Below are 15,309 nucleotides of genomic sequence, written 5' to 3'. Positions count from 1 at the left end.
TTTGTGAATGCCTGCCCGTGGGCGGATCAAGATAAGGCAGTTATAGAAGGCACCCCTATCCTGTCGACAAAATAACAATCCTATTATTAAATGTGTTTCCTTACAGAGACACCAGCCAGACAATATCTACAAATTGTCAAGTGTGATCTCACATCTGGGAGACAACATGTATACAGGTATGCAGGCATGCAGGTAGGCAGGCACGCAGGTATGCAGGCACGCACACACCATTATGAAAGCTTAATGTACACTCTATTCTGTTTCCCTTGTTCCCTAGGCCACTACATCAGTGATGTTTTGGACAGCCGTGGCAGTGGGTGGCTCTGCCTGGATGACGCACATGTCTTGAGGACAGATGAGGCCACTGTGCTGAAGGAGATTGCACAGACTGCCTACATCCTGTTCTATGTCTGCAGGTAAGTCTCTAGGCCACAAATTTGAGAAGAATGTCACAAATGGAGTCAATGACGACAATGAGTCATCAAGAAAAAAAAAGTGTTTACCAAAGCTAGAAAGATGATTCATTGACCACGCATTAAGAGTTATCCCTTTAACCTGTAATCCCTCTGTATGTGTTATTTTTCAGACATTGTATGTACATGTAAGATCTCCCTGTCATTTCTCATTAAAGTGGAGCAGGTGAAGGAGACCAGGCCCCTCACTACCAGGAGAAGGACCAGGAGAAACCATCATTAAACTCAGGTAGAGGCACAGCGCTCAGGGACCACCTGGAGTAGCACGTACCACACACCAAGAAACATCAGATTAATCGAATTAGGCTGCCCTACACCACCATCAGACTGCCCTACTCCACCATCAAGCTGCCCTAGACCACCATCAGACTGCCCTACTCCACCATCAAGCTGCCCTATACCACCATCAAGCTGCCCTACACCACCATCAAGCTGCCCTACACCACCATCAAGCTGCCCTAGACCATCATCAGACTGCCCTACTCCACCATCAAGCTGCCCTAGACCCCCATGAAGCTGCCCTACACCACCATCAAGCTGCCCTACACCACCATCAAGCTGCCCTAGACCACCATCAAGCTGCCCTACACCACCATCAAGCTGCCCTAGACCACCATCAACTGCCTTAGACAACCATCAAGCTGCCCTAGACCACCATCAATTATCCCTACACCACCATCAAGCTGCCCTAGACCACCATCAGACTATCCTAGACCATTAGGACATCACGCTGGCCTAAACCACCTAGACACCAAGCTGCCCTAGACCACCAGAGCACCAGGCTGCTCTAGACCACCAGAACACCAGGCTGCCCTAGACCACCAGAACACCAGGCTGCCCTAGACCACCTGGACATCAGGGTGCCCTAGACCACCAGGCTGCCCTAGACCACCAGAAGAAACAGCCTACACCACAAAGCATGTACCCACTCTAGGCCATCTACTGTATGTTTACAATTATATAAATATAAAACATCTCACCGACCGAGTGCAATTAATGTTCTTTTACTGTACATGGTAGTGAATAAATGTACCTACAGTGCATTCAGAAAGTATTCAGATCCCTTGACTTGTTCCACATTTAGTTAAGTTACAGCCTTATTCTAAAATGGATTAATACATTTTTTCTTCTTCTCATCAATCTACCCCATAATGACAGCAAAAACAGGTTTTTAGATTTTTTAGCAAATTTATCAAGACAACATAAAGCTAAACTATCTCATATACATAAGAATTCAGACACTTTACTCAGTACTTTGTTGAAGCACCTTTGGCAGCGATTACAGCCTCAAGTTTTCTTGGGTATGACACTATAAGCTTAGCACATCTGTATTTGGGGAGTTTCTCTCATTCTTCTCTGCAGATCCTCTCAAGCTCTGTCAGGTTGGATGGGGAGCATCGCTGCACAGCTATTTTCAGGTCTCCAGAGATGTTCAATCAGGTTCAAGTCCGGGCTCTGGCTGGGCCACTCAAGGACATTCAGAGACTTGTCCCCAAGCCACACCTGCGTTGTCTTGGCTGTGTACTAAGGGTCGTTGTCTTGTTGGAAGGTGAACCTTTGCCCCATTCTGAGATCCTGAACACTCTGGAGCTGGTTTTCATCAAGCATCTCTCTGTGCTTTGTGCCATTCATCTTTCCCTCGATTCTGACTAGTCTACCAGTCCCTGCTGCTGAAAAACATCCCCACAGCATGATGCTGCCACCACCATGTTTCACCGTAGAAATGGTGCCAGGTTTCCTCCAGACATGGCGCTTGGCATTCAGGCCAAAGAGTTCAATCTTGGTTTCATCAGACCAGAGAATCTTGATTCTCATAGTCTGAGAGTCTTTAGGTTGCTTTTGGCAAACTCCAAACGTGCTGTCATGTGCCTTTTACTGAGAAGTGGCTTCAGTCTGGCCACTCTACCATAAAGACCTGATTGGTGGAGTGCTGCAGAGATGGTTGTCCTTCTGGAGGTTTCTCTAATCTCCACAGAGGAACTCTGGAGCTCTGTCATAGTGACCATCAGGTTCCTGATAGCTCAGTTTGGTCAGGCGGCCAGCTCTAAGAGTCTTTGGGGTTCCAAACTTCTTCCATTTAGGAATGATGGAGGACAATTCCTTCAACCTCATGGTTTGGTTTTTGTTCTGACATGCACTGTGAACTGGGACCTTATATAGACGGCTGTGTGCCTTTTCAAATCATGTACAATCATGTACAAGTATTCCTGTTTTTATTTACAATGTCATCTACAATGTCTAAAAACCTGTCTTCACTTTGTCATTATGGGGTATTGTGTGTAGATTGATTATTTTTTTATATCCATTTTGAATAAGGCTGTAACACAACAACATGTGGAAAAAGTCAAGGGGTGTGAATACGTTCTGAATACACTGTATAAGAGGCAATCTCTATCATTCATTCATGTTGGGTAAAAAGAGGAAAAAGTTCATATTACAACAATATTGTGTGTCTGTGCACAGTCTATCTACGCACTCCCTCAGGGTTTTAATATAACCACAAATACAATGAAGTAAGGGAACAATGAATGGCAATGTAACATAGACCATACATCACATATCAGTTTGGAGACAGTCTTGACCCACAACTACTGTGGGAAAGAGTAAGAGGACATCAATGTGTTGCACAAGAAATATAGAAGAAATATTTTCTATAATGGATATGTTTATTGGTCTTTTACAACAACAACAAAAAAAGTCGAGAAATACAAGAAATAAAAGGAGATGATGAATACCTGGTCGTCAACAGCCAGTCCACTAATAATAACAACCTTCAGGATGTTAAAGCTTTGAACCCAATGAAATCCTACTTTCTGCCTGGCAGACAGAAGGCTCCATAAATCATTCTGTTATAACACTGGTTCACACCAACACGATGAGAAAGGTGCTTAATGGTATAATATTTCAAACAGTTCAAACACTATACACTTTTTTTCCCCTCATGTCTTTATTGAGAAGTGTCTTTCAAAAGAAACAGATAAACCTTTTTTCCCCCAATTTGTTATGGTTTAAAATAATAATAAAGACCTCAAATATGTAATTAGTAATTTATAAAATGGTAATTTATGTTTAACATTTAATAATCAAGGCATCAACAAGTGTGCATATTCAAATTGATCGATTGCTCTACCCTGAACCACTGAATTAAAACCAACGCTCTAACACTCAATAAAACATGAATTACCCTTCTGTAAATCATGCTAATATTATTCAGCCATTTGTAATGTTTTGAAATTAAGGTGACACGAGATGTCAAAGAGACCTTTTTGAGTTAAGTATTTTGTACATGGTACAGAAAACATAACTGAATAGCCAGAATTATACATAGCAATATTATAGTATGTCAATGTAACGGGATTCTTCTGTTGAAGGAGAGGCGGACCAAAACGCAGCGTGGTTATTGTGATACATCTTTAATAAAGATGAAAATAGAACAATATACAAAAACAACGTGAAAAAACGAAAACAGCCCTATCTGGTGTAACCAACACAACACTGGAGGCTCTGGCGGATCCTGGCAGACTGGCGGCTCTGGCGGCTCCTTGCAGACTGGCGGCACTGGCGGCTCCTTGCAGACTGGCGGCACTGGCGGCACCTTGCAGACTGGCGGCACTGGCGGCTCCTTGCAGAATGGCGGCACTGGCGGCTCCTTGCAGACTGGCGGCACTGGCGGCTCCTTGCAGACTGGCGGCACTGGCGGCTCCTTGCAGACTGGCGGCACTGGCGGCACCTTGCAGACTGGCGGCACTGGCGGCTGCTAGCAGACTGGCGGCTCCTTGCAGACTGGCGGCACTGGTGGCTCCTTGCAGACTGGCGGCACTGGCGGCTCCTTGCAGACTGCCGGCACTGGCGGCTCCTTGCAGACTGGCGGCACTGGCGGCTCCTTGCAGACTGGCGGCACTGGCGGCTCCTTGCAGACTGGCGGCACTGGCGGCACTGGGCAGACGGGTGGCTCAGGCGACGCTGGGCAGACTGGCGACTCTGAATTTGCTGAGCAGACGGGTAGCTCAGGCGGGCACTGGGCAGACTGGTAGCTCAGGCGGCGCTGGGCAGACTGGCGACTCTGATGGCGCTGGGCAGACGGGTAGCTCAGGCAGCGCTGGGCAGACTGGCAACTCTGATGGCGCTGGGCAGATGGGTAGCTCAGGCGGCACTGGGCAGACGGGCAGCTCTGGCAACGCTGGAGAGGAAGGCTCTGGCAACACTGGAGAGGAAGGCTCTGGCAGCGCTGGACTGAGGGGCTCTGGCTCCTCTGGACTGAGGGGCTCTGGCGCCTCTGGACTGAGGGGCGGGAGCTCTGGCAGCGCCGGATAGGCGGGAGACTCCGGCTGCGCTGGAGAGGAGGAAGGCTCTAGCAGCGCTGGACAGGCGGGACGCACTATCGGCCTGATGCGTGGTGCCGGCACTGGTGGTACTGGGCCGAGGACACGCACCTCAGGGCGAGTGCGGGGAGGAGAAACAGGGAGTACTGGGCTCTGGACACGCACAGGAAGCCTGGTGCGGGGGGCTGCCACCGGAGGGTTGGTGCGTGTAGGTGGCACTGGATAGACCGGACCGTGCAGGTGCACTGGAGCTCTTGAGCACCGAGCCTGCCCAACCTTACCTGGCTCGATGCCCACTCTAGCCCGGCCGATAAGATTAGCTGGTATATACCGCACCGGGCTATGCACCCGCACTGGAGACAGCGTGCGCTCCACAGCATAACACGGTGCCTGCCCGGTCTCTCTCGCTCTCCGGTAAGCACAGGAAGTCGGAGCAGGTCTCCTACCTCCTAACAAGAAATGTGAAAAACCGAAAACAGCCCTGTCTGGTGTAACCAACACAAAGACAGGAACAATCACCCACAAAACCCAACACCAAACAGGCTACCTAAATATGGTTCCCAATCAGAGACAATGACTAACACCTGCCTCTGATTGAGAACCATATCAGGCCCAAACACAGAAACAGACAAACAAGACATCCAACATAGAATGCCCACTCAGATCACACCCTGACCAAACAAAACATACAAACATACAAAGCAAACTATGGTCAGGGTGTGACAGTCAAGCACACATTTGGGCTGTCTTTCTAAAAAAAGGGCCTTTGTTCCAAGTCTGACAAACCTAATTCCACACATTAACGTACACCACTTAAAGTAGATTGATATGTCAAATATAAAATGGTGGGTTATTGGACAAGGTTATATTGGTAAAGTTAACAGGGTCTTTTGCTGGTCATATATATAGGGGGAATGCTGAGGCAACATGGCGTGGTACAATCTAATTTACTACAAACCTGCTACCAAAGATTTATTCACAGTTATTTTTATCCACTAAGTGGATTGCAGTATCTCTATGACAGTGGTGGTTTTGATGAAAACATTTGGTGGGATCATCATTTAGGCTACCATTTAAAAATAATTCCCTCGCTTATGCTGTGCTTTGTTTTACATTTCCTGGTCCAATACTGTACAATCATGAAAGACACATGTTTTTACCGACTTGTGTGCAGTTGTCCACCTGTGTGCCAGTAAACCAGCTGAAATGACAGTGGTTAATTCTAGCTAGAGGGCTGTTTGATTCTAATGGCTGTTCCAGGGAAGTAGCTTAACATAATTATGGTAAACTCCTGCTATTTGTTTTCGAGTGCCTATGCACACTCAGACGCCTATGCAATTTAAATGCACTTTTATCTGCAATTGATGTTAAAAACGAATCCAAGGCTTGATGTGCGGTATATTCATATAGAGGAGATGATGGATTTGCTTGGCCCTGCAGCTTGCCATAGAGGGGTAAGGCAGAGTAGTGGGGTCCACTGCTGGTGTCTGGGGTTAGGAGGACAGGGGTAAGGTTTGTGGGGGCAGAGGCCATGCTGCGTGTTGCCTGGAGGGAGCTCGTCTACTCTGGTTGGGGATCTGCTGGCGTCTCGTTGGCATTGGCGTCCGTGGTCTTGTTTTCCACCTCATCGTCGGATAGGAGGTCGAGCGATGTTCCCTCCACCTGCAGCTGACGCCTGCCTGAGCGGCTGGAGGAGAAACTGACGGGGCCTCCACGCCTGCAGGGGACAGAGGGGGCCAGGAGAGGTATTAGTAAAGAGGACCATCAATTTGGCCAATATACACAGCTGTTTGTGTGTGTGTGTGTGCGGGGGCTCTAAATACCTGAGGCGGCTCTTGAGTGTGTTGACCTCACGGCTGAGAGTGGCCTCAGTGGCATCGTCCAGCTCCCTCTGCAGCTTCCTGCGGTAGGCGTTGGCACGTGTGGCCTCCTCCTCAGCCTCCTCAAGCTGCCTCTTCAGCTGCTTCATGCGAGAGTTGGCCTTCTCCATCTGACCCAGCCAAGATCACAACAGACAACAATGATGAACAGTCAATACTAATACTTACAATACTCAGCAGTCCTATGGTCCAGTGGTTACTGGAATTAACCTACTGTAGGAAAGACTCCAATCCTAAATCTTCACACCTATCCAATCCTGGCCCACCTTTGCAAGTTGTACTGAATTGGATAGAAATCCTTCTTTAGCTGTGGAACATCTTAAAAATGGACTCTGCAGAATTCACCTCATTTCTGTTTGTGTCAAAACAAGCAGTCATTGTGTAGAGAATCCATAACCAAAAATCTATATATTTTCAGCTGTTGTACAAAACCGAAAGTAAAAGACGCAAAAACTAAACTTAAGAACGCAAAGCATAGAAATGGAGCACTTAGAACAGATCTATCGCTTCTTAGACTTGTTTTCAATGAGAATTAAATATCTATAACTCAAATGTCTATGTTAATTTGGTTAAGTCTCCCAAAAAGTTACATACTGTAGCTTTAATATCTGGGACGTCCAAACTTCAGTGACAAGCTCCTCACCTGTTCCTTGTACTGGTCGGAATGGCGGCGCTCGTCCTCCACCTGCATGCACACCTCCTTCAGCTTCTTCGCTGTCCGTCTCACAAGCTTATTGGCCGCTGCTCGCTCCCTGATAGGAGGACAGAGGAATGAGGTCATAGGACAGTTAGAGCACCACAGGAACCGCACTGTAACAAAGGCTGTCAGTCATAGATCTTCAAGTACATCTCTTAAGATTGCTTTTGACTCATTACATTGATCACATTAACATTTAGATCACATTCAAGAACCTCTCTTCCAACGGGCTGAGCTTGTTCTAAGGCCCTCATGAACTCCTCCTGAGTCTTGGTCTCCTATTTCACCTTGTCTAATAAGGTATGGAGTTGTTATAAGAGAGTTGCTGTGTTTCTCACTTAGCCTCCTGCTCCAGCTGCTCCTCCAGCTGCAGTATCTTGGCCTCCAGGGCGGTGATGGAGGCCTTGAACCGGCTCTTCACGGAGCCCTCCAGCTCGCCCAGCTTGGCCCGCAAGTCCTTGTTCTGCCTCTCCAGCTGCTGGCGCGCATTCTCACTCTTCTGGGTCATGTTGCGCTCTGCCACAAGCTCCAGGGTCAGGGTGTCCATCTGGGGGAGGAGAGGGGGAAGAGAGAGGTGGAGAGAGGAAAACAGGGAATGAAGGAGAGAGGGGAAAGTGAGAGAGATAAGAGTATTTTTTATGGTAGGGCTGAATAATGGATTGTTCCCTGGTGGTAGTAGGATCTACAATCTACTCTGCGAGAACAAATGATGCTTTGCATTTATGTAATGATCTGTTGACAGTTGTGACTGGTGTGGTAGTGACCAACTGGGTTTACAGAACAGCAAATATACAACAAATGTACTAACGTTAGTATTTTTGTTTAGTTTACAGTCACTAGGCAGAGTGGCACCTTTTCAATGAGGTACGGTCAGAGATTAATAGATCCATCTGTGTTAAGGTGCTCCTAACAGTATACGCTGATGAAGACAGCTTGTCGGTCGGAAAGGTTGGATATTAGGTTATTAAATGACTGAGTCTGCGCTAGAGTGTGCAGCTCTCCTTTTCAAAGGTCCTCCTAACAGCCATTGCAAAGCTATGTTCGATCTGTATCAGACCAGAGTCAACTGAAGTGGAACAGGCATTTTACATTCCATAATTGTAACGATTCTCCTCGTAGGTGGAAGGAGGAGAGGACCAAAGCACAGCGTGGTAAGTGTTCATCTTATTTAATGATGAAAGAACACTTCAAAATACAAAACAACAAAGTGATAACCGAAACAGTTCTGTCTGGTGCAGACACACAAAGACTGAAAATAACCACCCACAAAACACAAAGGAAAACAGGCTACCTAAATATGGTTCTCAATCAGGGACAACGATTGACAGCTGCCTCTGATTGAGAACAATATCAGGCCAAATACAGAAATAGAAATACATAGAAAAACTAACACAGACAACCCACCCAACTCACGCCCTGACCATACTAAAACAAAAGACAAAACAAAGGAACTAAGGTCAGAATGTGACAATAATAAAATGTTACTCTAAAGTATCTTAAGAAGATAGAAGCTAATAAATATGTTTTATGTTTACTGTATATTGTATAGGCTGTAAATGTGTCTTTACGTTTGTCTATTAATGGCAGCACCAATTCATCGAGTCAAATTCTGTGAATGTGTGAATGTAGGCCACTTGGCCAATAAAAGTTGTTTTGATTCTGATAGACAGTAACGTTACTTTGAATGTCCTAGTCTCTTCCCATATCCCATACAATCACACGTCAGTGGCCCAGGGAGCGTGGGAGAAAGATAACCCAATGTTTTCTCAATAAAAAACAGGTGTATTGGCAAGAATCTAGTTATTTTGTATATTTTATGAAATAGGAATAACTCTGAATAAACGATCAATTAATTTTGTAAATAATTTTTCAACATTTTGGTGTGTGTGAGATTTGTTTACTATTTATGCTGGTAACGCGTAGATAGGCGCATCATAATTTGGTTTATGACATCACAATGTGAAATGGGCAACATATTTTGAAGTTCTGTCAAATTAGGCACAGTCTACAAATACACTGAAATGGGATGTTTGTGTTGCTGTAAAAAGGTATGTGTCTATTCTGGGCTAGAATTTGTCTAATTCTGTTACAATTTAGAGTATATTCTATTCTTTTCAGCTATTACTAGTTGTTTCATTGTCTATTTATTTGTGCCAAATGGCAGGATTTGGGACAGAGGGTATAACTGTATGGTTACAATGGTTTTATTTTTATAAACATGTATTTTTGCTATTTGTTAGCCTATGATACAGAATTCAATATGATTGGGCGACGAGTTCTTTATTTTATGGTCAGATCATGTGGTTTGGGTGTGACATTTGCTGCTAGTTCAAACATAACATATATAATGTTTCTCCAAACAGAAAAAGAAGTGCAGAGTTCGCCTCGGGATTGGGAGCCGCTGTCCATCGCCGTTCCCAATCCCACCCAAACTGACGTCATTGGATGCCGGCATGGTAACTGCGTCAGTTTGGAGAAACCGGGAGAAGAAGAACGTAAAGGATCACCACCAACTTGAATCTTCCTTTGTCTCTTCTTTCCATTTGAAACCGTCTACAACATCTCTGACGCCCCTCGACCCCTTGTCTGGCCGAACACCAATCTGCACTCCCTCACCCCCCTCACCCCCTGGATCCCCTGTCAGATCCCCTTCGACTCTCTTCAAGTTCTTCGGCCTCTCTTCCCTCTCCTCTCTCCACATGTCATCTCTCTCTTCTTCTTCTTCTTCTTCATTGGAAGGATCACAGACCTCCTCCCCTTTTAGTGCTTCTTCTGTTTCCCTGGCTGTCTCAACTCAGTTTTCCTCCTCCTCCCCTGCCCCCCAGTCCTCCTCTCCAAACCCCCTGGACCACCATGGAGAGACCAACAAAGACAGTGAGACTGCCAGGTACTGCAGCCTGATATCAAATTTCATGCCAACCAACACCATTAGATTGAAATGAAAAAGACAATATAATATACCTAACTTAATGCATATGTCTGTGTGTCTTTACAGAGATCTTATGAGCTCTGAGGTCAAAGAGGTGGGGGCAGTTGTTCCACAGACAAAGAGAATGGTACCCCTATTTGTTGGCATCGCAGGTCTGTAAACGGGTGCCATTTTTTGGTGCTATTTGTCTCAATTCATCTTTGACAAAGCTTCTCTCTTACCGCTCTCTGTCTCTCGGTCTCTCTCTGCAGAGGCCTCCATTGACCTGAAGACTTCCTCTGTCTCCTTGGAGAGGTAAGTACTGTATACAATAGCCACCTTCATCTCACTAAACTCTACATAAGAGTGGTCACTCACACCATGACATGGTAAGGAATATATGTATGCCTGTACATTAAAATAGTGTTCAAACAGACCGATTGGTGTTGAGCTACTGCTACTGAGGCCTCTACCCTGTCTCTCTTCCTCCAGGCCATTGGTCAGGTCTCGGGAAGCCATGGCTTGCCTCCCCAACCTGGTCAGCAAGAGTAGCACCCAGCTGGGGGAGCAGAGCTGCACAGGCGAGGGCGAAGACAACACCAAGCTCCTCGGGTAAAACACACACACATCTACACACACACACACACAAACCTACTCTTATCTATGAGATCTGCTTTTTGTTTTAAATAATTCAGTGTGGTACTCAGAGTTATCTTGTGTTCATGCCTTACAAATCCATTCATTAGTTTACCTTTGGTCCACTGTTCAGATATTAGTGTGTAACTGATGGCTTCTTTCCTACAGGTTGCCTAATATTGGCAACACCTGCTTCATGAACTCTGCTCTGCAGTGCCTGCTGGGGCTGCCAGCATTTTGCAGAGACATCCTGAGACAGCAGAACATCTGGATTTCCTCCCCCTCCTCTAAACTGCTATGGTATACAGCCTCGCTCTCACCCTCCTGTCCCACCTGTACACACACTGACCCACCCACCTAGACGCTTATAGTTACAGTACACAAGTTCCGCCTCGATGTATGTGTCAGTGGAGGCTGCTGAGGGGAGGACGGCTTGTAATGATGTCTGAAACGGAGCAAATGGAATGGCATCAAACACACATGTATGTTTGTATGTATCCATCTATCTATCTATCTATCTATCTATCTGTCTATGTATGGATGGATGGATGGATGGATGGATGGATGGATGGATATATATTGTCCTTCGTACACTCTTAGTGTCTCATGATTTTTAAGATAAAAACAAACCCAACTCAGCTTCTGATTAACACCAGAGATGATTTCCTGTCACAGTCAGGAATGAGTTGAATCATATTTGACCAGAAGCTCAAGTAGAAGCACAGAGCTAATCTGTGGCCAAGGTGAGAGATTGAAACCTGAATGCATGCTCTTTGTCTCCCTCCACAGCTGCTTTGCCAAGTTACATCAGGCCAGGCTTTCTGGAGGCACTGTTAATGCTAAGAACAAGGAAAATAAGAAAATCCTTCAAACAGTCAAGCGCTGCCTTTCCGTTGTCAATGAGGACTATGAGGAAGACTATGAACAGGTAAGATATTATTTGCTAAAAGACTCACTTAACAATAAACCTGGGACACGTGACAGTGTTTTTCCTCAGCTCTGTTTCAGTTGTAGTTGTTTATGTATTTTCTGCTTCTTTCCCATTCTTCTCTTAGGATGCCCATGAATGTGTGTTGCTCCTCCTCTTTCAGCTGAAGGAGGAGGGTATGGCATTAAAGGGCTCACCAGAGCCATACACCTGCCCCGTGAAGCAGTTAGAATTCAAGCTGAAGACTTCCCGTACCTGCACCAGGTAACAGCTGTCATTTGTATACGGTGTACCTTGATGTCTTCATCACATTTGTGAGGAGGTTTAATGTCAGCATAACATGCAGGATACAGAGGTAAAGCATTAAGATAGTGTGTAGAGGGATCAAAAGGTTTGTGTTGGATAGCTGATGCATTTCTCTCCGTACTTCTGAAGCTGTGGAGTTATAGTGTATGGTCAGGAGGATTATAATCACCTGTCACTGAGCCTGAGCCATTACCTGACACACAGCCTGGACCTCTACTTTAAGGTCAGCACTTAGCTTAAACCAAGAGTTAGTATGTCAAGGAACACTATCATTAATGTCATAATGTTCATAATTGTATTGCTATCCTTTGTCACCTAGCCATCTGCGTTAGAGTGTGCATGCAGGGTGTGCTCAGGCAGCACAGCATCTGTGACTAGGCACTTCCTCACGCTGCCCCGGTGAGTCCCCCCATCATCATCTCAGATTGCAATTGACAGTCCTGATCTAACTCACCAAACTGGGTTATTGAATTGAGTACAAGACTGATTCCTTTGTCTGTGTGAATGCCTGCCTGGTCGTCTGTCTGTCTGTCTGTCTGTCTGTCTGTCTGTCTGTCTGTCTGTCTGTCTGTCTGTCTGTCTGTCTGTCTGTCTGTCTGTCTGTCTGTCTGTCTGTCTGTCTGTCTGTCTGTCTGTCTGTCTTTGTGAATGCCTGCCTGCCTGCCTGTCTGTCTCTGAGCAGGGTCCTAATGCTTCATATCAAGCGATTTACTGCAGGCTACTGGGAGCCAGAGAAGTTGGATGATCCCATGTCCATCCCTGCAGAAATAACCCTCCCAGCCGTATGTGGGAAGACAGCCCATGTCCAGTATGGAGCCAGGTTGGTTTACACTCTGTTTGGGGACATTGCACATTGAGTAGCCAACACACACCATGATTTTCACACACTAGATATTTATTTTCAATGCCATCAATTTACACAGGGCAAGCTCCCTGGGTAGAAACAACATGGACAACACACCTGCAAACTCCCCGAAAGGCACCCTTGATAGACCAGGTAGGACATTGTGTTACTGACTTCATGCAGAACACCCTCTCATGAAACAGGACTGTTGAGGAAAGCAAGTCGGAAGCTGAAGTTAAGAGTATATTTGTTGATGGGTTTCCACTTCACTTTCTGGTTTGTATTTACACTATATTTGATATACCCCCACCAGATTCAAATTCCTCTGACCAGCTAGAGAAACCAGCTGACAGTGAGAAAAAGCAGCAGGCAGCCGCTGTGGTGAGGAGAGAGAGAGAGAGAGAGAGAGAGAGAGAGAGAAAAATAAATAACAGATAATTAGATCCAGTTGAGATAGTGGGCGGATCAAGATAAGGCAGTTATAGAAGGCACCCCTATCCTGTCGACAAAATAACAATCCTATTATTAAATGTGTTTCCTTACAGAGACACCAGCCAGACAATATCTACAAATTGTCAAGTGTGATCTCACATCTGGGAGACAACATGTATACAGGTATGCAGGCATGCAGGTAGGCAGGCATGCAGGTAGGCAGGCACGCAGGTATGCAGGCACGCACACACAATTATGAAAGCTTAATGTACACTCTATTTTGTTTCCCTTGTTCCCTAGGCCACTACATCAGTGATGTTTTGGACAGCCGTGGCAGTGGGTGGCTCTGCCTGGATGACGCACATGTCTTGAGGACAGATGAGGCCACTGTGCTGAAGGAGATTGCACAGACTGCCTACATCCTGTTCTATGTCTGCAGGTAAGGCTCTAGGCCACAAATTTGAGAAGAATGTCACAAATGGAGTCAATGACGACAATGAGTTATCAAGAAAAAAAAAGTGTTTACCAAAGCTAGAAAGATGATTCCTTGACCACGCATTAAGAGTTATCCCTTTAACCTGTGATCCCTCTGTATGTGTTATTTTTCAGACATTGTATGTACATGTAAGATCTCCCTGTCATTTCTCATTGAAGTAGAGAAGGTGAAGGAGACCAGGCCCCTCACTACCAGGAGAAGCACCAGGAGAACCCATCATTAAACTCAGGGAGAGGCACAGCGCTCAGGGACCACCTGGAGTAGCACGTACCACACACCAAGAAACATCAGATTAATCGAATTAGGCTGCCCTACACCACCATCAACTGCCTTAGACCACCATCAAGCTGCCTTAGACCACCATCAAGCTGCCCTACACCCCCATCAGACTGCCCTACTCCACCATCAAGCTGCCCTATACCACCATCAAGCTGCCCTAGACCACCATCAAGCTGCGTTACACCACCATCAAGCTGCCCTACACCACCATCAAGCTGCCTTAGACCACCATCAACTGCCTTAGACCACCATCAAGCTGCCCTACACCACCATCAAGCTGCCCTAGACCACCATCAAGCCTCCCTACACCACCATCAAGCTGCCCTACTCCACCATCAAGCTGCCCTATACCACCATCAAGCTGCCCTAGACCACCATCAAGCTGCCCTAGACCACCATCAAGCTGCCCTAGACCACCATCAAGCTGCCCTACACCACCATCAAGCTGCCCTAGACCACCATCAAGCCTCCCTACACCACCATCAAGCTGCCCTACACCACCATCAGACTATCCTAGACCACCATCAAGCTGCCCTAGACCACCATCAGACTATCCTAGACCATTAGGACATCACACTGCCCTAAACCACCTGGACACCAAGCTGCCCTAGACCACCAGAACACCAGGCTGCCCTAGACCACCAGAACACCAGGCTGCCCTAGACCACCTGGACATCAGGCTGCCCTAGACCACCAGAAGAAACAGCCTACACCACAAAGCATGTACCCACTCTAGGCCATCTACTGTATGTTTACAATTATATAAATATAAAACATCTCACCGACCGAGTGCAATTAATGTTCTTTTACTGTACATGGTAGTGAATAAATGTACCTACAGTGCATTCAGAAAGTATTCAGATCCCTTGACTTGTTCCACATTTAGTTAAGTTACAGCCTTATTCCAAAATGGATTCAATTATTGTTATCTACCCCATAATGACAGCAAAAACAGGTTTTTAGATTTTTTTTGCAACTTTTTCAAGGAAACATAAAGCTAAACTATCACATTTACATAAGTATTCAGACCCTTTACTCAGTACTTTGTTGAAGCACCTTTAGCAGCGATTACAGCCTAAAGTTTTCTTGGGTATGACGCTATAAGCTT

At 46.0% G+C, this 15,309-nt stretch overlaps 3 protein-coding genes across 5 annotated transcripts; 2 read left to right on the top strand and 1 right to left on the bottom strand.

The window, feature by feature from the left end:
* The first annotated feature begins 109 nt into the window (after nucleotides 1-109).
* LOC116375889 (ubiquitin carboxyl-terminal hydrolase 37-like) lies at nucleotides 110-1,056 on the top strand. Its single transcript, XM_031834400.1, has 3 exons — nucleotides 110-176; nucleotides 278-416; nucleotides 632-1,056. Exons 1-3 carry the CDS (start codon nucleotides 167-169, stop codon nucleotides 735-737), a joined length of 255 nt encoding a protein of 84 aa, XP_031690260.1. The 5' UTR covers nucleotides 110-166; the 3' UTR covers nucleotides 738-1,056.
* Nucleotides 1,057-5,523: 4,467 nt separating this feature from the next.
* LOC116375888 (myosin heavy chain, embryonic smooth muscle isoform-like) lies at nucleotides 5,524-8,552 on the bottom strand. The gene is made up of 5 exons (XM_031834399.1): nucleotides 8,225-8,552; nucleotides 7,711-7,919; nucleotides 7,319-7,427; nucleotides 6,619-6,785; nucleotides 5,524-6,512 (listed from the first exon to the last, which is right to left on the bottom strand). The coding sequence occupies exons 2-5, from the start codon at nucleotides 7,917-7,919 to the stop codon at nucleotides 6,356-6,358; spliced, it is 642 nt and encodes a 213-aa protein (XP_031690259.1). The 5' UTR covers nucleotides 8,225-8,552; the 3' UTR covers nucleotides 5,524-6,355.
* A 2,233-nt stretch (nucleotides 8,553-10,785) lies between these two features.
* Nucleotides 10,786-14,977, top strand: LOC109898619 (ubiquitin carboxyl-terminal hydrolase 37-like). Of its 3 annotated transcripts, none has more exons than XR_004211307.1 (11): nucleotides 10,786-10,892; nucleotides 11,085-11,216; nucleotides 11,706-11,844; nucleotides 11,972-12,108; nucleotides 12,280-12,373; nucleotides 12,470-12,549; nucleotides 12,833-12,970; nucleotides 13,074-13,147; nucleotides 13,540-13,609; nucleotides 13,727-13,865; nucleotides 14,081-14,977. XR_004211307.1 is itself a non-coding variant. In XM_031834392.1 (10 exons), the coding sequence occupies exons 1-10, from the start codon at nucleotides 10,798-10,800 to the stop codon at nucleotides 14,184-14,186; spliced, it is 1,134 nt and encodes a 377-aa protein (XP_031690252.1). In that variant the 5' UTR covers nucleotides 10,786-10,797; the 3' UTR covers nucleotides 14,187-14,421. The 3 variants fall into 3 exon arrangements, 1 of the variants encoding a protein (XP_031690252.1); XR_004211306.1 differs by having other exon boundaries at nucleotides 13,540-13,625; nucleotides 14,081-14,193; XM_031834392.1 differs by lacking the exon at nucleotides 13,540-13,609 and having other exon boundaries at nucleotides 14,081-14,421.
* Nucleotides 14,978-15,309: the final 332 nt, after the last annotated feature.

This window comes from Oncorhynchus kisutch, linkage group LG10 (assembly GCF_002021735.2).
Source record: "Oncorhynchus kisutch isolate 150728-3 linkage group LG10, Okis_V2, whole genome shotgun sequence".
Taxonomy (NCBI): Eukaryota; Metazoa; Chordata; class Actinopteri; order Salmoniformes; family Salmonidae; genus Oncorhynchus; species Oncorhynchus kisutch.
This window is presented reverse-complemented; position numbering and strand designations above follow the sequence as displayed.